Source organism: Nycticebus coucang, chromosome 12 (assembly GCF_027406575.1).
Source record: "Nycticebus coucang isolate mNycCou1 chromosome 12, mNycCou1.pri, whole genome shotgun sequence".
Lineage (NCBI taxonomy): Eukaryota > Metazoa > Chordata > Mammalia > Primates > Lorisidae > Nycticebus > Nycticebus coucang.
The window spans coordinates 83,452,155-83,476,431 of NC_069791.1; the positions used below are offsets into that span (position 1 = coordinate 83,452,155).

Here is a 24,277-nt window from a genome sequence, read left to right on the forward strand (position 1 = left end):
CTCAGACCCTGCACTCAGGCGCAGGTCTCTGTCCGGGCGTCCCTTCTTTCCCAGTTCCCCACCCGCGCCCAGTGCGGGGCGCCCCCTCTCCCGTGCGGGCGGGCGCCGGAACAGTGTCGCTGGCCGCCTGCAGGTGTCTCCCCACGGAGGGGCGCGCGTCCCTGCGCCGTGGCCGCTGCCAGGCGCCAGCGGCTCCTCGCCGAGGTGCACTCGCGCTCCGAGCTCCGGGCGCGCCGGAGCCGCTCCGCCGCCACCGTCCGCCGCCCGCGTCCCCCAGCGCCGCGCCCCCACCCCGGGGGGGCCATGGGCCCGCGCCGCGTCCGCCGCCGCCGATCTCAGGCGCCCGAGCCCCGGGGCGCGGCAGGCAGCGGCCGCTGACGCGGGGCGCCGGCTGCCAACTTCGCGCGCGGAGCTCCCCGGCGGTGCGGTCCCGGCGGCACGGGCGGCATGAAGACGAGCCGCCGCGGCCGAGCGCTCCTGGCCGTGGCCCTGAACCTGCTGGCGCTGCTTTTCGCCACCACCGCCTTTCTCACCACGCACTGGTGCCAGGGCACGCAGCGGGTGCCCAAGCCAGGCTGTAGCCAGGGCGGGCGCGCCAACTGCCCCAACTCGGGCGCCAACGCCACGGCCAACGGTACCGCCGCCCCCGCCGCCGCCGCGGCCGCCGCGGGGAACGGCCCCCCTGGCGGCGAGCTCTACAGCTGGGAGACCGGCGACGACCGCTTCCTCTTCAGGAATTTCCACACCGGCATCTGGTACTCGTGCGAGGAGGAGCTCGGCGGGCTCGGTGAGTGAGCGGCGGCGCCAGCGGGCTCGGCTCCGACTCCCCCGGGGCTGCACGGCCCCGGCGGCCCGAGCTCCAGCCCCAGCCCCAGCCTCGCGCTTCCTCCTCCCGGCAGGGCGAGGGGCCCCGCGCCGCCGCCGCGACACGGTTGCCGGCGCTCATCAGGGCTGGGGAATCGTTCGGGGGCGTAGGACGCGCGTTTGCAAGGTCCGGGGGCTGGAATGTTGGGCGTCCGGGACGCCCTGCGTTTGAAGGTTCGAGGCAGAGCTCTGGCCGCTTGCGAACGCCCGCTGGCGGCTTAGGGGACCTTGCCGCGCGCTGGGAAGGTGCGTCTCCCAGGAACCCACCCCAGCTGCCGGTTGGAGGGCGCGCGTTCCTCTCCAAGCCTGAACTCATCTCCATGTTCGCCCCCTCCTCGTCCTCTTGCGGGGCACTAGGTACCCTCACCCACTCCAGGGCGTCTTTGGGGGTGGCGCTGGTGCAAGGACTCCTGCTCCGAGCCACCCCTCCCACCGCAGATCCTCAGAATCAGGAACCAAGGGGGTCATTCTTCTACCAGACGGAAATGGGGAGTGGAGGGAGTCCCGGGAAGCCGGACCCAGAGACACCCCTACTGCCAGAAGCCAGGGATCCCTTTGTGTCTGGACCCCCTTCCCGGAGAGAATGCGAATGGAGAGAAAGGAGGCCGGTGGGAAAGAGGGGACAACAGCTCAGTGAACTCCAGGTCATGGAGCCCGAGGCTCTTAGCTTAGCACAAGGCTGCAGTCAGATCGGGGGGGCTGACTTTTCAAAAGACAGATCAAACTGCTCCCTTGCCTGTACCCCTTTATCTGCCCTGGGAGGCAACCAGGGCTGGAGAGAACGTCCCGAGGCAGACAGCCAGGCGGTGGCAGGGCTCAGGGGACCGCCCCCTGACGGCGGCTTGGCCAGATCGGGGTGGTGCTGACCCATGAGACCCGGTGCCTCTGAGGGGGTGTTGCTCCACTGCAGGTTTGGGGCGCCTCCTGAGTGAATTGACCTCTTTCTCCAAGGTTATAACTCCTCCATGCCAGCATAGCTCTGCCCTGAGGATGGGCGTGGACACCCATGGTTTGCCCTGAATAAGCCATTGGCTTAAGTGGCTTAAAGGACAGAGGGAAGAAGGTGCAAACCCAGCAAGCAGCTTCCAGGCCTCTTCCTAGGGCTCCCTTCCAGTCCCCATGCTTCCCTAGCTGGCTCCCGTTTAGCGCTGGTGGACTCTTCTTTTGGCCTTGTGCATCCGGATCCTCTGCAGAGAAGACCTTGGGAGACCCCACCCTTTGGCAGTAGCATCTCTCGGTCTTTGGATCTCACCACTGTCTTTATCTCCTCATGCTTGGCACAACTTTTCTAGCACCTGCCTTTGGACACAAGCTTGTTGCCACTCTCCCCGTGGGATGTCCCTCCGTGAGAGCTGGGCAGTGTTGAACTCATTCACCGTTGCTCTCGCTGCCTCTGCTCTAGTGTCTAGCATATAGTAGATTTTTGATTTGCAGGTTAGATATTGGATAGGGTCTTGGCACAATGGACCCCGGGAGGCTTCCCAGGGTGCTGATGGCTCTGGCTCAATTCTGGGGGTGTCCACCAGAACTTTTCTGTGACTCTACTTTAACCCTGCCTGCCATTTGAGAAAGATACACGTGTTTGAATAGGGTCCTATTCCCAATCAGTTCCATTCCACCAGACTCACTGGTTGGTGTACCCCAGTGTGTATTCAGGACTTGAATATTGACTGTGGGATGTTATAAAACATAATAACTTCAAAAGGCATCTTGGTAAAATTCCCTGCCTTCTGCACAGCCCAACCCTAACCTCTCATACAGAGGCCTTGCTGTTGGGAACACCTGTGTCCTTCAAGGTAGAGGTCCCTGCACATCTTTCTCCAAGTTCAAGATGTTTCCTAGGTTTGGGACTTAACACCTCTCTCTCTCACCAAGTTTCTCCTTTGTGTAAAATCCCAGCCTCCTTGCTCCCTTCCTTTGTGTACAGACTTGAAAATAGAACTCTGCAACTTGCACTGAAACTGTCCTGTCCCTACCTCTGTGGAGTGTCCTGGCCCGGGCTGGTCAACTGGTCAGCTGAGCCTCTTGATGGTTTGAGGTCTCTCCTGGCTGCTTCCTGAAGGTCATGGCCCTAATACTTGCAGTTATTTTTTTGTCGCTTAACCAGGGCTTGACTTGGGATATTTAAACCCAAGTCATTAAAAAAAATTATTAATTGAAAAATATTGAAAAACATTAGCTAACTAATTTATGGAGCTCGTAAGCTGTTCCAGGCCCTGTTGAAACTTCTCACTTCCCCAATCCTGGTCACTGCCTTTGAGGTAGACTAGGGGGCTCAGTTTTTCAGATGAGGAATTTGAGGCTCTGAGAGGTTTCTGACAAGAGAGCCTGACTTATCTTCTAGAAAACAGAAAAGAATCAGAGTGAAGGGATGGAGAAGAGAATGGTGCAGGTGGGGGAGATCAGAGGAGATGTTTGGGGGGCCCAGCTAAGACCTTCACTCCCACGCCTCTGATAGTTACAAACATGGATCGTTAATTTGTTGGATAAATAAAATTCGCAATTTTCTCTTGGCCACTGTTAGGTAGAGATGATCCCTCCCAGAAAATCACAATTTTCCTCTCTGGGAGCTTGGAAAATAGTTATCAGCTTGTCAGTGCTGGTGAGAAATCTGGGAGGTGCAAGCCAGCTGAGGTGGTTTCTCCCGCCAAAATCCTGCCTTTTATACCGCTGTGGTCCTGAAAGGGTGTTGGAAGTACCTGGCCTCAAACTTTTGTTGCCATGACAACCCTTTTTGTGGGTTCTGTGACCAGTTTATTTTTTTTTTAACGTGAAGAGGAAAAAACACCCCAACAACCCCTTGAACAAAATCCTGCCTCCCACCCCTAAACATTGAGGGTGAACTTTCTTCCCAGACTTCCTATGAAACTACAGGCAAAGCTCTCGTCCCTTTTTGGCGTTTTACATACACCCAAATGATAACACCAACCAGCGAATCCTAACCTCTCTGTGAAAAGCAGCTGCTAACTGTTCCTTCCTATCCAACGCCTGTTCGCCTGTTCAGTAATTTCTTTCTGTGCTCAGAAAAACCTCTCCCCACTTTGGGCAGCCACAGGGAAATCTAATAAGCCCTTTTTCTCACCCTAAAAATCTACAGCATTCACAAAGAAAACTGCAGCCTGCACAAAACTGACACACTTTCACCAGACTCGGCACAAAGGAACCTTTTCTCCTTCCTCCAAGAAGGAGCATCGGCATCCTTCCACACACAGAAAGGGAAGCGTGGCCTTGACACAGAATCACCCAGAGCCCTTCACACAGATTGGATTTCTCTTCTGGTTTAGATGCTAGGGAAGGTTGGGGTGGGGGCAGATGTGGACATTCTGGGGAGTGGGGGTGGGGGCAACAGAGGAGATGCCTGGAGGAGGGAAGAATGCAGGTCTGGGGTGGAGCAGGTGGGAGCTTGTGCCAGCTTGGAGGCACAGGTGACATTTGAGGGTGTTGGGCCCACGTGTTGGACTTCATTCTGCAACCATTCGAGCCTGAGAATATGAGTGGCTTGGGAAGAGTGGCCCTTTCAGGATCTCGGGGGTAGGGAGTTTTGAGGCTGCCTGGAAGGAGGTGGGATTAGAGAGACAAAAAGGGAGAGACCAGTCATAGGGCCAGGCAACCGGGTGGAGGTGCATGTGGGACCCAGGCTGGGGACCAATATGCTATGCACAGTGGTGACCTCACCTACAGTCTCAGAGACTTTGGAGGAGGAGCACATTTCCACTGGAGTCTAAAATCACTCTTACTTGTAGAACAGGTAGAAGTTCAAGGCCAGGCACCACCTCTCACTGTGGCTTTAAGACAGAGCCGCCCTTATTTGCCCTGTAGATGGGGACCAGTGATGTGAGGAGTCAGTGAACACCCTGGGCACATTCTGGCCTCAGGGCCTTTGCACAGGCTGTCCCTTCTGCCTGGAATGCTCTTTCCCCAGATATGTCCAAGAGCATTTTCCATAACTTCAAGTCTGTGCTTAGCTCTCTCTCCAGCCACATTTTCTGCTTAACTTTTATTCAAGCACTTTCTGCCATGGACCTCACCTCAGTGTTGTTATTTTGTGTTTGTTAGCCAGCTCCATAAGGCGGGCACGGATCTTTCACTTGCATTGCCTGCTGCTGGCTCCCCAGTGCTTAGAGGCCAGCACAGAGTAGGTGCTCAGTGGATATTAGTGGAATGCACTTGGTTACTATTGCTGCTCTTGGGATCTGGTTCTTTCCCCAGGCTGGGGTGGGGGCTGACAGGGGTCCTCTCCCCTTCTAGTGAGGTCCCTTCTACACACCCCCACTCCTGTGTAAGTGAGCCTGTTAGCCTCCCGTGGCTCTTGCCTCACGTTTTTCTACAGAGAACCCCAGCTCTTCTAAATTATCTGCAATTCCCTAAATTATCTGTGACATTTTCACTAGTGTGAGGACCTGTGGGATGTCCTCAACCAGGAGGTTTCTAGTGCTTGGGAATACGTTGGTATAATATTTGGTTGTATTTCTTTGCTTTAAAAATTTTTAAATTTCTGGCTCAGCGCCTGTAGCTCAGTGGCTAGGGCGCTAGCCACATACACTGGAGCTGGTGGGTTCGAACCCAGCCTGGGCCTGCCAAACAGTAATGACAATTACAACAAAAAACTAGCTGGGCATTGTGGCAGTCATCTGTAGTCTTAGCTACTGGGAGGCTGAGGCAAGAGAATCTCTTAAGCCCAAGAGTTTGAGATTGCTGTGAGCTGTGATGCTACAGCACTCTACAGAGGGCGACATAGTGAGACTCTGTCTCAGAAAAAAATTTTTTTTCTTTTTAATTTCTTAGGTGGGCATGGTGGTTCATACCTGTAATCCTAGCACTCTGGGAGGCCAAGGGGGTAGATTGCTTGAGCTTAAGAGTTCAAGACCAGCCTGAGTAAAAGTGATACCCTCTCTACTAAAAAGAGAAAAACTAGCTGGGCATTGTGGCAGGTGCCTATAGTCCCAGCTCTTTGGGAGGCTGACTCAAGAGGATCTCTTGAGCCCAAGAGTTTGAGGTTGTTGTGAGCTATGACATCACAGCACTGTACCCAAGGTGACAGAATGAGACTAATTCTCAAAAAAAATTTTTAAAAAAAATTTTTGTTTTGGGCGGCGCCTATGGCTCAGCGGGTAAGGCGCCGGCCCCATATACCGAGGGTGGCGGGTTCAAACCCGGCCCCGGCCAAACTGCAACCAAAAAATAGCTGGGCGTTGTGGCGGGCGCCTGTAGTCCCGGCTACTCGGGAGGCTGAGGCAAGAGAATCGCTTAAGCCCAGGAGTTGGAGGTTACTGTGAGCTGTGTGAGGCCACGGCACTCTACCGAGGGCCATAAAGTGAGACTCTGTCTCTACAAAAAAAAAAAAAAATTTTTCGTTTTTTAATTTCAATAGATTTAGGGGTGCAAGTTGAATTTCATTTACATGTCAACATTGTATGCTAGGGGGGAGCATAATATTGTATTGCCAAGCCTTATGCTGGGAACATCTGATACACAAAGATTGGGACTTTGGACGGTATTACTCTAAGTCCTCGACAACTGGGTGCCATAGTTATCCCCATTTTTGAGATGAGGAAACTGAGGCACAGAGAGGTAAATTGACTTGCCCAAGGTCCCACAGCTGATAAATGGCAGAGCTGGGATGTACACCAGGCAGGAGGCTCTGGACCCCAGCTCACCCTGCTGTACTACACTGCCTGCCCGCCCTCCTATTCCACCATGCCTCCCACACTCCCCCCCCCCCCATTCATCAGGCTTCCTGAGTTCCTCCATCTGCCTCATGGGGAAGAGCTGGGAGCCCCCAGGCTCACCTGCATGCTCTGATGCCAGCGTGCCTAGTGGCTTTGGGTAAGTCACATTCTTTCTTTCTGGACTTTTCTTTCCTTCTGTGTTACATGAGGGTTTTATTTTTTGTCTGAATGATGGAGGTGGCTGATCATTGTTCTCTCGACCATAGGCTTTGGGGCCAGACAGTCTGAGTTCCAGCCCCCGCATCACCACTTGCCTTCTGTGTGCCCTTGGGTAGGGCTTTGCTCTCTCTGGGCCTCACTTTCCTTGGCAGGGCCTGAGGATGATATCTGCCTCACCATGGCATTGTTGGGAATAAATCAGATGTTCTCATGAAGCGCGTCATAAACGGCACTTGCTGTAACCTGACCCTCAGGTCTGAGGCTGCGCCTAGCTGGCCCTCGGTCTGATCTGAGCTGTGTGTCCGTTTTGTTTGGCCCTGCAGTGTTTCCAGTGTCTTTGAACAAGTTGCCAAGAGTTGAAAATGGAGGTGCTTCCCAGAAACATCTGGATTTATGGCTTTCCTTGAGAAACTGTCAGATTTGCCCGTACTGGGCCCAGGTTCCTGTGGGAGCGTGGCTGCCCCTGCCCCCTTCCACCTCCTCACTGTTCACGTGAATTGATCCTTCTGGGCACTCAGGCCCCACATGTCTGCATCTTCTGCGATGCCCCAAGTCTGGTCCACTGGCCAGTCCAGCCTCCTGCATTCAGAGTCCAGCCTAGCCCAGCCTGACTGTGTCCTACAGTCCCGGCACCCCCCTCCCTGACCCCTGCTCCTGTCTTTGGCCCAAGGATCTATTCTCCACCCAGAAGTCAGTGGGGCCCTGTCATATCTGAGCCAGGTCACCTCCATCCTCTGCTTGGAACCTAGGACACATTCTGTCTCATTCAGGGTCATAGCTGAAGGTCTTCTGATGCCTGTGGGGCCTGCTGTGACTTGCCCTGCTGCCTCTCTGACCATCCCTCTCTTCTCCACCCCCACAGTAACTCTGCCCCCTTGCTGGGCCTAGTGCAGTCCCAGATGCTCCTGCCTTGGGACCCTTACACTTGCTGTTCCCGCTGTCTGTGACTCCTCCCCCAGAAAGCCATAAGACTCCCTGCTTTCTCGGGCAGGTCAATGCCCAAATATCCTCTAGTCAGTGTGGCCTCCTGCCTACCCCATCGAAATCTGCCACCTCATTGCCCCCTAGCACGTCCCTCCCACCCGTTTCCCCATTTCCCCAGTGCTCTAACTGCTGTCTTACCACTGCAGAGCACGGTTGCTTCTCTCTATTCTCCCTGTCCCCTGCTGGCTCTGTGGGGACAGGCTGTGGTCCATTTCACATAATGCTACCTCCCAGAGCCCAGGCAAGCTGGCCCTTCGTAAGGGTTCAGTGTGCCAGCTCGTCTAGATTCTGGGATGGGGCGTTGTGAGTAGACTGAGCCTTTAGGCAGGATTCGGTGAGTACTTGTTGCATGCTTTTGGGGTTCTGGGAACTTCTTTGTGCAGTGAGAGTCTTGGGCTCTGTCCTCCATGTCTGTCACTCCCATGGACTTGACACATGTTCTTTCTTTCCTCCTCCCTCTTGTTTTGCTCCCAAGAAGAGGTGTGTAGTGGCACACCATGAGGAGCTGGAGGGGCTCGTGGTCATCCCCAGGTTTAAATTCTGGGGTGCTAACTCAGGCCCATTTTGGGGGTGTGCTGTGACCTCTGACCTCTGCGCTGCCTGCAGGATGGTGGTGCTTAAGCTCTTTTGGTCCCAAGTCACAAAAACAGTCTTGACACCAAATGGGAATAAAGGAGTTTATTAGAGTGATGCTGCTGCTCATGGGGTCCAGGCCAAGGGGAAATCAGCAGTGCTTGGGGGGTCAAACTCAGGGCCTCCCCTGGGTCCAGAGCCACTAACCAGGGTCCTACAGAGCCAGGCTGCAAACCTAAGAGGGTGAGGGAGGGAGGATGGGGGCAAGTGCTTCCCGCTCCAGGAGATCATTATCATTGCACGATGGGGGCCCACAGAGTACCAACTGTCCATATTTGTCAAAACTTCAGGTTTTTAACAGCCTAGATGCCCACCAACCCAGGAATGGATCAACAAGCTGTGGTATATGTATATCGTGGAATATTGTCCAGCCACTAAAAACGACAGAGACTTTACCTTTGTATTAACCTGAATGGAAGTGGAACATATTATTCTTAGCAAAGCATCACAAGAATAGAGAAACAAGAATCTTATGTACTCAGTTCTGATACGAAGACAATTAATGACCTAGCGCATGGTTGGGGGTGGAGGATGGGGAGAGCAGAAAGAGGGAAGGAGGGAGTGGGTGGGAGGGTCATGGGGGGTGGTTCACCTTTTGGGGTGGAACACTATTATAAGAGGGTCTTTCTCTAACACAAGCAATCAGTGTAACCTAGTTCTTTGTACCCTCAATGAAGCCCTACCAATAAAAAACCAAAACCAAAACAAACAAACAAACAAAAAACATTAGGTTTTTTATGAAATCTCTTGATTGTTAACATTTGATAACTAATTCAATTTAAAGAAACCACACCTTTTCTGCAGACTGAACTCAAATACTTCTTTTTTTTTTTTTTTTTTATTGCTGGGGATTCATTGAGGGTACAATAAGCCAGTTACACTGATTGCAATTGTTAGGTAAAGTCCCTCTTGCAATCATGTCTTGCCCCCATAAAGTGTGACACACACCAAGGCCCCACCCACCTCCCTCCTTCCCTCTTTCTATTTCCCCCCCCATAACCATAATTGTCATTAATTGTCCTCATATCAAAATTGAGTATAGGATTCATGCTTCTCCATTGTTGTGATGCTTTACTAAGAATAATGTCTTCCACGTCCATCCAGGTTAATATGAAGGATGTAAAGTCTCCATTTTTTTTTAATGGCTGAATAGTATTCCATGGTATACATATACCACAGCTTGTTAATCCATTCCTGGGTTGGTGGGCATTTAGGCTGTTTCCACATTTTGGCGATTGTAAATTGAGCTGCAATAAACAGTCTAGTACAAGTGTCCTTATGATAAAAGGATTTCTTTCCTTCTGGGTAGATGCCCAGTAATGGGATTGCAGGATCAAATGGGAGGTCTAGCTTGAGTGCTTTGAGGTTTCTCCATACTTCCTTCCAGAAAGGTTGTACTAGTTTGCAGTCCCACCAGCAGTGTAAAAGCGTTCCCTTCTCTCCACATCCACGCCAGCATCTGCAGTTTTGAGATTTTGTGATGTGGGCCATTCTCGCTGGGGTTAGATGATACCTCAGGGTTGTTTTGATTTGCATTTCTCTAATATATAGAGATGATGAACATTTTTTCATGTGTTTGTTAGCCATTCGTCTGTCATCTTTAGAGAAAGTTCTATTCATGTCTCTTGCCCATTGATATATGGGATTGTTGGCTTTTTTCATGTGGATTAATTTGAGTTCTCTATAGATCCTAGTTATCAAGCTTTGTCTGATTGCAAATATGCAAATATCCTTTCCCATTGTGTAGGTTGTCTCTTTGCTTTGGTTATTGTCTCCTTAGCTGTACAGAAGCTTTTCAGTTTAATGAAGTACCATTTGTTTATTTTTGTTGTTGTTGTAATTGCCATGGCAGTCTTCTTCATGAAGTCTTCCCCCAGGCCAATATCTTCCAGTGTTTTTCCTATGCTTTCTTTGAGGATTTTTATTGTTTCATGCCTTAAATTTAAGTCCTTTATCCATCTTGAATCAATTTTTGTGAGTGGGGAAAGGTGTGGGTCCAGTTTCAGTCTTTTACATGTAGACATCCAGTTCTCTCAACGCCATTTATTGAATAGGGAGTCTTTCCCCCAAGGTAAGTTCTTGTTTGGTTTATCAAAGATTAGGTGGTTGTAAGATGTTAGTTTCATTTCTTGGTTTTCAATTCGATTCCAAGTGTCTATGTCTCTGTTTTTGTGCCAGTACCATGCTGTCTTGAGCACTATGGCTTTGTAGTACAGACTAAAATCTGGTATGCTGATGCCCCCAGCTTTATTTTTATTACTAAGAACTGCCTTAGCTATACGGGTTTTTTTCCGGTTCCATACAAAATGCAGAATCATTTTTTCCAAATCTTGAAAGTACGATGTAGGTACTTTGATAGGAATGACATTGAATAGGTAGATTGCTTTGGGAAGTATAGACATTTTAACAATGTTGATTCGTCCCATCCATGAACATGGTATGTTCTTCCATTTGTTAATATCCTCTGCTATTTCCTTTCTGAGGATTTCATAGTTTTCTTTATAGAGGTCCTTCACCTCCTTTGTTAGGTATATTCCTAGGTATTTCATTTTCTTTGAAACTATGGTGAAGGGAGTTGTGTCCTTAATTAGCTTCTCATCTTGACTGTTATTGGTGTATACAAAGGCTACTGACTTGTGGACATTGATTTTATATCCTGAAACATTACTGTATTTTTTGATGACTTCTAGGAGTCTTGTGGTTGAGTCTTTGGGGTTCTCTAAGTATAAGATATGTCGTCAGCAAAGAGGGAGAGTTTGACCTCCTCTGCTCCCATTTGGATTCCCTTTATTTCCTTGTCTTGCCTAATTGTATTGGCTAGAACTTCCAGCACTACGTTGAATAGTAAAGGTGACAGAGGACAACCTTGTCTGGTTCCAGTTCTAAGGGGAAAAGCTTTGAGTTTTACTCCATTCAGTAAAATATTGGCTGTGGGTTCGTCATAGATAGCTTCAATCAGTTTTAGAAATGTGCCACCTATGCCTATACTCTTCAGTGTTCTAATTAGAAAAGGATGCTGGATTTTATCAAATGCTTTTTCTGCATCTATTGAGAGGATCATGTGATCTTTATTTTTGCCTCTGTGGTGGATAATGTTTATGGACTTGCGTATGTTAAACCAGCCTTGTATCTCTTGAACTCAAATACTTCTGAGGGGCAGGCAGACTCTTGTCCTGCCAGGCTTTTGCTGGTCTAGCTCCAGGGCCTGGGTTGAATGACTCACGGTCTTGAGAGAGAGTCTGATTGGACAGTGTGGATCAGGTGGCCCTGGCTGCTCTGTGCTGGGAGTGGGAGACATCGACCTGATTTGCGGGTAGGTGGGCAAAACTTTGAGATGGGGCCTTGGACAGAGTCAGGCTTGGTATCCAGGACTCTAGGGCTCAATGCCAACCATAATGGGAGCACAGAAAAAGCATCTTTTATTATAGAGTCTTGTGATGGAAAAGTCCAGAGTTGGGGCATGGCTGGATCAAGTGATGTTGTTGGGACTTTGCTTCTTCCTAGCAATTGGCTCTGCCTTGCTCTTGGTTAGCTTCATCCTCAGGTGGGCTGTCCTGGGCGGTAGTCCCTGAGGACTTTGAACTTACTGCCTATCCTTAACTTTGGACAAAAAGAGAGATCTTCTTTGCTAAGGTGTACACACAAGTCCTAGAACTGGTTCTTAATACATCAGCTTGGATTGTGTCCTCACCCATGGACCTGTCAATGGGGCCAGTGGGATGGATTGTGTTGGAAGGCCAGGCCTTGGTCACATGCCCACCCTGGGATATGAGGACAGCACCACCTAAAGCATGTAGAAGAGAGGGTGCATCAGTTAGCTATCATCACAGTAATGCTGTGTAACAACAACTGCAAAGCTTTAGTGGCATACAATTGCAAATATTTATTGACCCCCAGTCTGTGGGTCAGTGATTTAGCTTGGGCCATGCTGGGCACTCCCACATATAGAGTTTGCTCTTGTGTGGAGCAGTGGAGGCCACTGGCTTATATGTCTCTTGTCCTTTAATAGGCTAGCCCAGCCAGATTCTCAGGGTGTCAGAAATGTGGAAGCCAGAGCAACTCAAAAGGTGCTCCCACTTTTTAAGCCTCTACTTACTTCACATTTGCCTATATGCCATTGGCCAAAGCAAGTCACATGGCTGATTCCAACACTGATGTGGGAGGGCACTGTCAGCTTACAGGCCCAGGGGAGGGTTGAGGAATTGGGCCATTAAAACAATTACTCTTGGCCGAGTGCCTGGCTCACCCTTGTAATCCCGGCACTCTGGGTGGCAGATGTGGGAGGGTTGCTTGAGCCCAGGAGTGAGAGACCAGCCTGAGCAGCATAGTTTCCTGTTTCTAAAAAAAAAAAAAAAAAAAAAAAATTAGCCAGGCATAGGGGGAAGCACCTGTAGTCCCAACTACTTGGGATGCTGAGGCAGGAGGATCACTTGAGCCCAGGAGTTTGAGGTTGCTGGGAGCTGTAATGACACCACTGCACTCTTGGACCGGTGAGAGAATGAGATTGTCTCAAGAAACAAACAAACCACACTCCCTCCCCCGCAAAAACCAATCACCCTGCCACAGATGGTTCCTCAAGATTGGGGTAGTCCCAGTAAAGGGATTGCAAACTTGGTCATGGTACACAGTGCAGACACTGGAGTTGGTGGCCACCTCTTATATCCTTTTGGCCGAGTCATTGTGGCTGTGCCTGAGTTCAGAGGTTTCCATTCTGCTGCACTGCAGACCTTCATCCCAGAGACACAGATCCATGGAAACACAAGATTCGGCCCCCGTTTTCCTCGGGCCCATCACTGGAGCCCACCCGGGTGATGCACTTTGATCCATCTGGTGGGCCTCAGACGTGGCAGTGTTGCAGAATCATCCAGGGGATTGTTGAGACTCAGATGTCTAGGGCCTTGCCCTTAGACCTTCTGCTTGGTGGTTCTGCTGCGCCCAGGAATCTGCATTTCCAACCAGGGCTTTCTGGAGCACAGCCAGGCAGGGTGCCAGCATTTTGTCCCCTTTTATCTTGCAGCCCAGATGGGCAGGACCGGGGTGGGTCTCTGCAGAGTGCTCTTTCTTGGTTCAGCCCCTGCCCTCTGCTCTGGCCTCTCCTGTGCCACCCTCTGCCTGTTCTGCTCTGCTGTGCAGGCCTCCCTGAGCCACATGGGGTCATTTACCACCTCCGGGCTTTATGTTTTCCGTGTTTGCTCAGCGGCCACATCTACGGGTTCTCCAGCCCTCTGCTGTCTCCTCTCAAGGTTTGTTTTCTTCACTGCATAGACCACTCGCTGAAATGACCTTGTGGAGTTATTTCTGTGTGTGTTTACAGTTTGTATCTCTTGTCATATAGTGAGCACCTTATGAGCACCATGATTAACTTCCCCACTGTGGTGTCCCCATGACCCAGTGGCCTTTAGCAGGTGGCAGAATCCCTTTGGCTGGAGACCTGATTGCCAGTGTCTGGTTATTCCATGGAATGTGCACGTGAAATGCTCACAAGGGAATTATAAACCAAAACCAGGGCCACTAGCGGTGGGGAGAGCTGGGGGAGGAGATGGGAGGGAGCAGGTGACAGCAGGAACAGAACAACCAGTGCCCTCCGCCCACTCTGCTCTGGGTGGAGCCTGGGCCCCCGGTGTCCCTTGACCTGAGGGCCCTGAAGGAGGTGTGGCCTGGGAGGGGCACTGATGGAGACAGTGTTCAGAACAGAGGAAACTGGAGTTTTTCAACCCTTTCTGGCTTGTGAGCGGAAACATTGGCTCTCCGTTTCCTCGCCTGAAAGGTGGGGCCCATAGTAGAACTGAGCTCTTGGATTGGGTCCTTCCTGTGATTCTTGGTTGCTTTTTATCCATTATAGCTGAGAGGCCAGAATCTCTGTCCAAAAATAGTCCATTGACTCCAAAAATTAATACAATGAAACTGAGCTCCGTCTGAATGGTGGCCTGGCCCCAAAACTTGGCTGCAGGCTACAGTGTCGCCTCTCGGGGGCTGTCCCTCTTCCCTGATGGTGGCGACTGGGCAGGGGAGCCTGTGGTGAGCTTCTGGCAGCATTGCCAGCTGGGCATCAGGCTGCAGCCCAGGCAGGTGCAGAGCCCTGCCAGGGCAGTGGCTGTGGCAGCCTTGTCCTGTGTCCCAGCTTCCCCAGGGTGTGGGTCAGGGATGGCCGGGGGGCAGGGGAGGGAAGGAGACAAACTGAGTGCTGACAGAGACACAGGGGGACACAGGAAATGGCTGAGATGAGGCAGAGGGAGCCAGAGCGAAGGGAAAGGGTGGGGAAGGGAGATGTGCAGAGGGAGAAAAGAGGAGAGACGCAGACCCAGAGAAAGCCACGGGACACGGAGGAAGATGGAGGCACAAACACGGAGACTCACATAGATGGAGACACAGAGAGAAACAAAGAGGCAGAAATGGAAAAAGAGGAAGGGAGACAGCAAGGAAGAGAGAGACACATAGGCACAGATGTGTGCTCACACCCAGGGAGGGTGGGAGGCACACCTGTCCCTTTCTGCTCCCTCTTTCCCAGGAGGGCTGTGTCCAGACAACAGGAGGCCCCTGCAGGGGAGCATCTCAGCCCTGGGCAAGTGGGCAGCTGGGCCAGACCCTCCCTCAGCCTCCCCTCCCCCCGCCCCTCCCCCCTGGTGGCAGTGGGTGGACACAATGTTTGGAGGAGAGGGCTTCAGTCCCTCACTGGCCCCTCTCCAAATTATACAAGTAACAGTAATAAGAAGTCGTTATGTAAGGTATGAAGAGAACAGTGAAAACATCCCAGGAAAACTGTGCTATTTTTGTCAGTCTCTCACACTCTAAGTAAACCCAAGGTGTGGGAAGTCACCAGGATTGTGCCCCTGTCCCCTCTGGGCACACTTGTGGAGCCTTCACTCTCCTTGTCTGTGTCTGTGTGTCTCCCCTTCTTTCTGGGCCTTTGTCCATCCACTTTTCTCCATGGAGGCCCACTGCTGGAAGGGGGAGTCACCAGCTGCCTTCCAGTGCCCTCTGCCAGCCTGCAGCCCTACCTCTCGGGAGAGAGTTGTGGGTGGCCCTGGAAGGAGCATGGAGGAGGAAGACCCCCCCCCATCACAGTCGGGCAGTGGCTGTCTCTGCTCAGTGGAACCTCAGGTTATGCCCCACACCAGCTGCCTGCTCCTGGGCCCTCTTCGGCCAGGGTTGTGCTGCTGTAACAATCTGCAGATCTGGAAGGCTTCAGACAAGCAGAGTTTGTTTCTTGCTCCTGTGACATGCCCCCAGCAGGTCAGCTGGAGACTGTCTCATGCTGTCCTCATTCGACTCGGTCCCATGGCTGTAGAGGTGGGGAAGGAGAGGAGTTTCTGCCTACAGGTGGCATGTGCTGACCTGCCTGCATTTCATTGGCCTCTTCTGCTTCCTCAGAGACGGCAATTGCAGTCCCCCCACGTGGGGAGAAACACTGGTGACCGCACAGGTGACTCCCCCACCCCCACCTGCCCTCTCTCAGCCCCATCTCAGCAAATGGCAGCACTGTCTTTCAGTTTCTCAGGCAAAAGGGCTTGGACTCTTCTCTTTCTCTCTCCTTTCCTCTCTTTCTTTCCTTCTTTCTCTCTTTCTCTCTCACATGCACATGCACACGTTCGCGCGCTCACACACACATACACACACACACACAACCATCAGTCCATTAGCAAATCCCGTTGGTTGTTTTTCAAAACACCCAGAGTCTGGCCATCTCTCCCTGCCTGTCTCCTCTGCCACCTGGGCTGAATCTGTGCTGTCTCTTGCCTGGACAACTTCAGCTCCCCACCCTGGTCTTCCTGCCTTCATGTGTCCCCACAGTCTGCAGAGCACTGGCCACCCCCACCCCCAACCACCCTTTGTACCCGATCCAGTCTCTCTGCTCAGCCCCTCCAGTGGCTCCCATCTCACTCTGGGCAAAGCCAACATCCTCCCAGTGGCTTCAGGCCTGGTCATCCCTTTCCATTTTATTCTCTGCCTTACCTCGTCCTGGCTTTCTCTGCCCCAGCCTCACTGTTCTCTTGCCTTCTGCTCACACAGCTCCAGGCAGGCTCCTGCCTCGGGGCCTTTGCCCTAGAGGTTCCCTTAGCCCAAAACTCTTTCCCCAGAGTTCCACTGCCTCATTTGGCTCACAAGTGAGCAAGGCCTTCCCTGGTCGCCCTATTGGACACTGCAGCCCCTACCCCCAGCACACCCTTTTCTACTACGCATCTTCATTTTTTTTCATGACAGTCCTCCCCACCTGACATGCTGCCATTCGCTGAATCTACCTCAATGCCTCAGTGAGGTGCAGCCTACGCTTTGAAAATCACTTGTCTGCATCAACTCTTTGTTTTATGAACAAGGAAAACTCAAGTCACTGGCAGAAAAGGCCCTTTTTCAAACCATCCCCCAGTCACTGGCAGAGCTGGCCCCAGAACTGAAGCCCTGCTTTCTAGTTACTGACCTTTGATCCATGAGACCTTGACCTTCAGTGTTTTGACCTTTAAAAATGCCTGCATACTCCTGCCCCAAAAGCCAAATTTCCTGGGACTGGTAGGAAGTGAACAGTTGGAATTACTCAGGCTTTGAATTCTCTTTCATTCTTTCATCCATTTTTATGAACAGCTCTATATGCAAGGTTTTGTCTAGGTGCAGGGGTTACAGCAGGAAACAAGGCAGATAAGGGGCTTATGTTCTAGAAAGGGAAGACGGAAAACAAGAGTTTGTTTATTTATTTGTGCATGTAAACTATATTTATTGAGCCCCTGCCAAAGCCACTGTGGATTCAGTGGTGGATAAAACAGACAAAACTCTTGTCTTCATAGAGCTTATATTCTAGAGGGGATGGACAGTGAGAACAGCTATGTCAGTAATTGTGGCTTATACAGCACAGGACTCAGACTAAGAACGCACCTCTGGGACTCAGAGGAGTGGTTGGGCCCCCCTGGTGGGGTGAAGGCTGACAGGCTCTTGACTGCATATGCCACAACGTCTCTGCCACTTTTGAACTCTACTTTTAAATTTTTTGTAATTATAATGGAGTACAATTTTGAGACCCAATTTTCCTGCATGAACCTGCTGGCCAATTTGTTTTGACCCTTGAAATACAGTAGAACCAAGAGAAAAACTCAATTTAATTCAAGATGCGGATGGGGGAAAGAGGAGGGGGGAGGAGTGATGCACTCCCACCTAATGGGCACAATGTAGGGGTATATGGCACACTCCTGGGTGTGGGACACAACTACAACAGGGACTCTACCTAACAAATGCAAACATTGTAACCTCTAATTGTTTATATTTTAATATTAATCTGAAATAATAAAAAAAGAAATACAGTAGAACCTCTGTAAGTTGGCCACCCGAGGGACTGTAACAGACTGGTCAACATAAGGAACTAGGCCTACTGTACCGATATGTACATGTGGTGCACGTCCCACCTATGAGAATTAGGTCAACTTGAGGTGGTCAGTGTGGGGAGGTGATCAACTGTGGAGGTTCTACCGTACTTTCTAGGACTCTTACTATCATCTTTAAAGATTTGTCCTCCTTTGTATACTAAGAGATTACTTGGAAGGATTTTCTGGAGTCTGTCTTGATTCTTTGAGCCTTCCTTCCGTCCCTCCCTCCCCCCTCCCTCCTTCCTTCCTTTCTTTCTTCCTTTCTCAATCACATGAATACCTACCAGGAACACTTGGCGAATGGTCATAAAAAACAAGGTCCTTGCCCACTTCTAGTGGAGGGAATGAATAAGTTAAAACACGGGCAAGCCAATAGATTCTTATAGACACCAGTGCTATGAAGCTATGATACAGGGTCATGAGGGAGCTTTTGAGGGCATAGCTTTTGATATGGTATCTGGAAGCTTCTTTGACAGGGTGACATTTGAACTGAGACCTGAATGGCCAGGGCTGGTGTGGGGGTGGGGGGTGGTGACCACACAGAATTCTGGGAGGTAGGGGGAGAGGATGCAGTGCTGGAAGAATAAGTTTGTCTTTGGTGATTATTCACTTTAGTTTTCTACTTCCTGAGTCAATTTTTAGTGACTGGTTGTTTTCTCAGAAAATCATTTCTTCATCAAGAGTTTCAAATTTGTTTGCATAAAATATAACAGAGTCTATTCTTTTTTTTTTTTTTTTGAGACAGGGTCTCACTATGTCACCCTCAGTAGAGTTCTGAGGCATCACAGCTCACAGCAACCTCAAACTCTTGGGCTTAAGCAATTCTTTTTTTTCTTTTCTTTTTTTTAGTTTATCTTTTATTGTGGTAAAAACACATAACATAAAATTTACCATCTTAACTAAAAAGTGCACAGTTCAGTCGTGTTAATTATATTCATCTTGTTATGAAAAAGATCTCCATAACTTTATTAAGCAAAACTGAAACTCTGTACCTATTAAACAATTCTCTTTTCTGAATCCCTCTTCCCCCAGCCCCTGGTAACCACAATGTTACTGTTTCTATGAATTTGACTTTAGACACCTCAGATAAGTGAAACTGTACAGTATCTGCCTTTTTTTTTTTTTTTTTTTGTAGCGACAGAGTCTCACTGTACTGCCCTGGGGTAGAGTGCTGTGGCGTCACACGGCTCACAGCAACCTCTAACTCTTGGGCTTACGCGATTCTCTTGCCTCAGCCTCCCGAGCATTTGGGACTACAGGCGTCCGCCACAACGCCCAGCTAATTTTTGTTGCAGTTTGGCCGGGGCTGGGTTTGAACCCACCACCCTCGGCATATGGGGCTGGCGCCCTACTCACTGAGCCACAGGCGCCGCCCAGTATCTGCCTTTTTAAAAGATTTATTTTTTTAGGGACAGAGTCTTGTTCTGTCACCCAGGTCAGAGTGCAATGTTGTGATCACAGGTCACTGAAGCCTCAAACTTCTGGGTTCAAGTGATCTTCCTCTGTCAGCCTTCTGAATAGGGACTACAAGTGTGTCACTGTGCCTGGCTAATCTTTTTACTTTTTGTAGATGGGTGTTGGACCCACACGCGTGTCTCACTCTGTTGCTGAGGCTGGTTTCAAATTCCTGGCCTCAAGTACTCTTTGTGCTTCAGCTTCCCAAAGTTCTGGGATTATAGGATGAGCCACTACACCTGGCCCACTGTACTTGTCTCCTATTGCACTTAGCATACACATGTCCTCGAAGTTCATCCGTGTCGTAGTATGTGGACGCATTTTCTTCTTTTATAAAGCCGAATAGTATTCCACTGTATGAATGCCCCACATTTTGTTTATCCATTCTTTTTCCACCTCTTGGTTTTGTGAATAGTACTGCTATGAATATGGATGTGCAAATACCTCTTCATTCTGGTCTTTCGTCAATTTTCCTAATAGCGTGTCTGGATGAGTTCTTTATGCATTCTAGATATGAGTTCTTTATTGGTTATATTTGTTCCAAATATTTTCTCCTACTCTATGCTTTCCTGACTTGGGATCACCAGGCTTTCCATTGGTCGTAGGGGGAGGGCCCAGAAGCCCGGGTGGTCCGACGGGACTCCCATCCTCCTCATCTCCAGTCTCTTCCCTCTCCAGTAATGGGGGCTGCTGCTGCGGCAGTAAGTGGTGCTGATTCTCCTTTCGTTTCGGCATCGTGGCTGCAGCAATGGCTGCCGGCTTAAGCAATTCTTTTGCCTCAGCCTCCCAAGTAGCTGGGGCTACAGGTGCTGGCCACAAGGGCTATTTTTGTTACAGTTGTCATTGTTGCCTCAACTGGCCTGGGCTGGTTTTGAACCCACCAGCCTCCATGCATGTGGCTGGCTCCGTAACCATTGTGTTATGGGTGCTGAGCCAACAGAGTATATTCTTAGGATTAAAAGAAAAAGCCTTTCATTGATGAGTTTCCTTTTCTGACTTCTCATCTCATATATTTGTGGGTTTTTTCTTTTTCCTTTGATTTGTCTTGTCCAAGTCTGCTGTGGGTGATATGGGCCCTGGGGAAAAGTGCTTCACAGATCTTCTGGAGAGAGTAGATTGGATTGACGCCTTTTCATAGAATCCGTACTGAGATTTCACATCCTTGGTCTCCAGGCATAGTGATTTTGTTACGGTTGCCTCTTCCCCCCCCACCCTTAGTCTGGGTCTTGGCTATTTTATTGCTCCTTGCCTGTTCCCCCCACTTAAAATAAAAGAGTCATAGCTCAGTGTCCATAGCTTAGTGGTTAGGGTGCTGGGCACATGCACCAGGGCTGGTGGGTTTGAACCCTGCCCAGACCTGCTAAACAATAATGACAACAACAACAACAAAATAGCTGGGTGTTGTGGTGGGTACCTGTAGTCCCAGCTACTTGGGAGTCTGAGTCAAGAGAACTGCTTAAGCTCAAGAGTTTGAGGTTGCTGTGAGCTGTGATGCCACAGCACTCTACTGAGGTTGACATAGTGACACTCCATCTCAAAAAAAAAACAAAAACAAACAGAAAAACCAGTCATCATTCTTGTATTTATTGATTCTGTTTAAGTTTTTTGATACCTCTTTGCTTTCTTTTGGCTTACTTTTCTGAGCTTTGTTATTGTTCTTAAGTTTTTGAGTTGAAAACTTAATTTTTATCTGTAAAAAATAGTGACTGCATTTTAATGCTATGAGTTTGCCTCTGAGCACCACTTTGGCCATATTCTATGAGTTTTAAAATGTAGTGCTTTCTTTGAACTTATTTTCTAAAAATTTTGCAGTTACAATTTTGTTTCTGAAAGTTCTGAAATTTCAGATTCATTACTTTATTGATCCAAGAATAAATTAGTAGATGTTTAGAAATTTCCCAGTGCTCTTTCTTCTTTGCCTACATTTTTGTCACTAATTTCTGATTTTACTGAAGGGTTAGGGAGAAGGTGGCCTGTGCAATTTCTGCTTCATATTTTTTATTGGTAAATGTTATATTTGAAAAGGCATATTTTCTGTGTGTAGTTTAAAGCAGCTTTATAGATAGTATTATTTAAGGACTCCATGTTATTTATTTATCTTTAACTCTCTTTATCTGACAAAAGCTAGATGAGGTAGGTCAAAGTCTTTCTCTTCAATAGGATTCTTTCCATTTTTGCTTGAATTTATGATAGTTTTTGTTTTTATAAAGTTTGATTCTATGTTATTCATCATAAAAAGATTCATGACAGTTACATTTTCATTCTGGAATTGTGGATTTTATCTTTTGTCAATATAAAATGACTATCTTCTTCCAGTGAATGCTTTTTACTATGAATTCTTTTTTTTCACATTTTAATATTGCTAGGCCTGCATTCTTTTGTTTGTTTCCCTTGATAGATCTCTTACTAGCCTTTTTATCTTAACTTTTTCATGTCTTCTTGTTAGGTACATATCTGGCAAGAGCAGTAAATTGAGCCTTATTTATTTAATTTTTTGGGTGCAACTTAAGGATCTTAACCAAATAGCATTTATTTCTATAATAAATGCATTTGGTCTCACTTCTTTCTTTTTGTTGAATGCTTTCAATTCTTAACTCTATTTACTTTAAAAATATTCTTTGTTTTTTATCTTTTATTAAAGATTGGGGTTTACTTTTTTCTTTACTAATGATTTTAAAAGCATACATATGGATGCTAATTTCATTTTTAATAGTTAGACTTCTATTCCTTTTATAATTATGAAGAACTAAATAGTTTATGTTGCATTTCTCTGGTAGGATGAGAAAATGTGTTGCTTTTGAATTCTGTTTTTTACTCATATTTGTTATAATAATTGCAACTTAATTCTATGCTTAACTGATTTCATTGTTAGTTGCAAGTCCCTTTAGTAAACTTTCTCCCTATTTTTATTCATATGTGTCTTGGTTTTTGGACACTAGATATGATGGTGTATGTGCCAGTTCCCTGCTGGGTGCAGTGGTGAAGAGGACCAATTGGTTCATCCCTCATGAAACGTCCAGTTGTGTGTTTGTGTTCACATGTGGATGTGGATGCATGTGTGTGTGTGCGTGTAAACAATACACAAGGAAGCAAACCCATCACCCTCTGGGGAAGTAACATCTAAGTTTGACTTGATGAGTGAGAGGAAGCAGTACTCAGACAGAGGACACAGCATATGCAAAAGCCACATGTCAGGAAAGAGCTTGGTGAGTTTGAGGAATGGAGAGCAGCCTGGTGTGGCCGGAGTGCAGTGACCAAGGGAGTGGTGTGAGTGCAGTGGGAGGGAAAGGGTGGATTCTGTCCTCGGGGGTTGCCACACCCTTCTGTACCTAAGAATACCTCCCTTGGCCTGTGTCTGTGGATGATGACATGGCTCAGCAGAACACCCACAGGTTTAAACATTTTCCCTCAACATCTTGCAGATATTACTCCTTAATTTCTGGCACCTATGAAGAGATGTCTGAGATCAGCCTAATTTTTTTTCCTTTGTGGCAAACTTGTAATTATGACTTTCTCCTGAATTCTTATATGATTTTTGCCCCCATTCATCCTCAAAATAGAGAATTTCATCATGGAATATATAAATGTTGATTTTTTTCATTGGCCTGGTACCTTAGGAAGGCTTGATTGTATTACCATTATTTTTATTATTGAATAGACTTTATTTTTATTTATTTATTTATTTATTTTTATTAAATCATAGCTGTGTACAATAATGCATTTATGGGGTACAGTGTGCTGGTTTTATATACAATTTGAAATACAACAAACTGGTATAGACTTTATTTTTTTAAAGCAGTTTTAGGTTCACGGGAAAATTGAGCAGATGGTACCGACACATCCCACATACCTCTTCCCCCATAGGAACAGCCTCCCCTGTTATCAACATCCCCACCAGAGTGGTCCATTGACACATCATTATCATCCACAGTCCATAGTTTACATTAGCATTCACTTGTGGTGTTGTATAGTCTGTGTATTTGGACAAATGTATAATGACATATATCAACTATTACAGTATCGTACAATTTTTCACTTCCTTAAAAATCCCTTGTGCTCCACCTGTTCATCCTATCCTCCCCCGACCCTTGACAACCACTGATCTTTTTACTATCTCCATACTTTTGCATTTTTAGAGTGCATATAGTTGGAATTGTATAATATGTAGCCTTTCCTGATTGGTTTCTTTTACTTATTAATGTGCATGTAATTTCAGGTCTTTTCATGGCTTGATTGCACATTTCTTTTTAGTGCTGATTGGACATACCATAGTTTGTCTTTTCACCTCCTGAAGTACATATTAATGGCCTTAAAATTTTGGTGATTATGAATAAAGCTGCTATAAACATCTGTGTATAGCTTTTTATGTGGGCATAACATTTTCAAGTTCAACTAAATACCAAAGAGTGTGATTTTGGGGTAGTATTGTAAAGTTTTATTTAGTTTTGTAAGAAACCATCAAACTGTCTTTCAGAGTGGCTGAACCAATTTTCATTCCCACCAGCAGCGAGTGAGAGTTCCTGTTGCTCCACGACCTTGCTAGCATTTGGTGTTGTCAGTATTACTGGTGTTGTCGGTATCCTGTCTCCTATTACTTCCTACTCTCCATCCAGTCTTTTCTTGAGGAGCACCACTTATTTATGGGTTTGATTTCTGTTCTCTGACCTCTATGTCTGTCATTTTCTCTCTCATTATTTTAATGTTCTTTTTGTCTTATTCTTTTATATTCCAAAATAGGTTAGAAAGTTCAATCTCCAGCTATTGGTGTTTCTGAACATTCAAGAGACGGGACTCCAAGCCTCAAATCCTTTATACTTTTCCATGCTAGTCATCAAAGCTAGACTCTGCTAGAGCTGCTTTGAGGATGCTGTCCCAGCCTGACTTCTGTTTGGTCTCCTAAGGATGGGAAATAAAATACTTCATCAAAATAAGAGAAGGCTGTAGGTCTTAGTTTCACTTCCAGCTTGGAGAACACACATGAAAGAAAGAAAAATTCTCTCTGCCCCTCGTGTTGTGCCTAATTATGTCCCTGACTCATATCAAAATGCCTCCTCCTTGGCAGCAAATTAACTTTCTAGAGCTTAGTGTCACAAACACTCTACA

General features: G+C 48.1%; 1 protein-coding gene across 2 annotated transcripts in view; it reads left to right on the forward strand.

Moving 5' to 3' along the window:
- The first annotated feature begins 257 nt into the window (after positions 1-257).
- The window catches only part of GSG1L (GSG1 like), a 262,208-nt gene continuing 238,188 nt past the window's right edge, over positions 258-24,277 (forward strand). Inside the window, exon 1 of one of the 2 annotated variants that reach the window (XM_053557392.1) lies at positions 258-787. In XM_053557392.1, the coding sequence (XP_053413367.1) occupies positions 448-787 (340 nt within the window). In that variant the 5' untranslated portion in view covers positions 258-447. Of the gene's footprint in view, positions 788-985; positions 1,111-24,277 lie in introns of those variants that run through there. The other variant, XM_053557393.1, reaches the window with a different exon arrangement.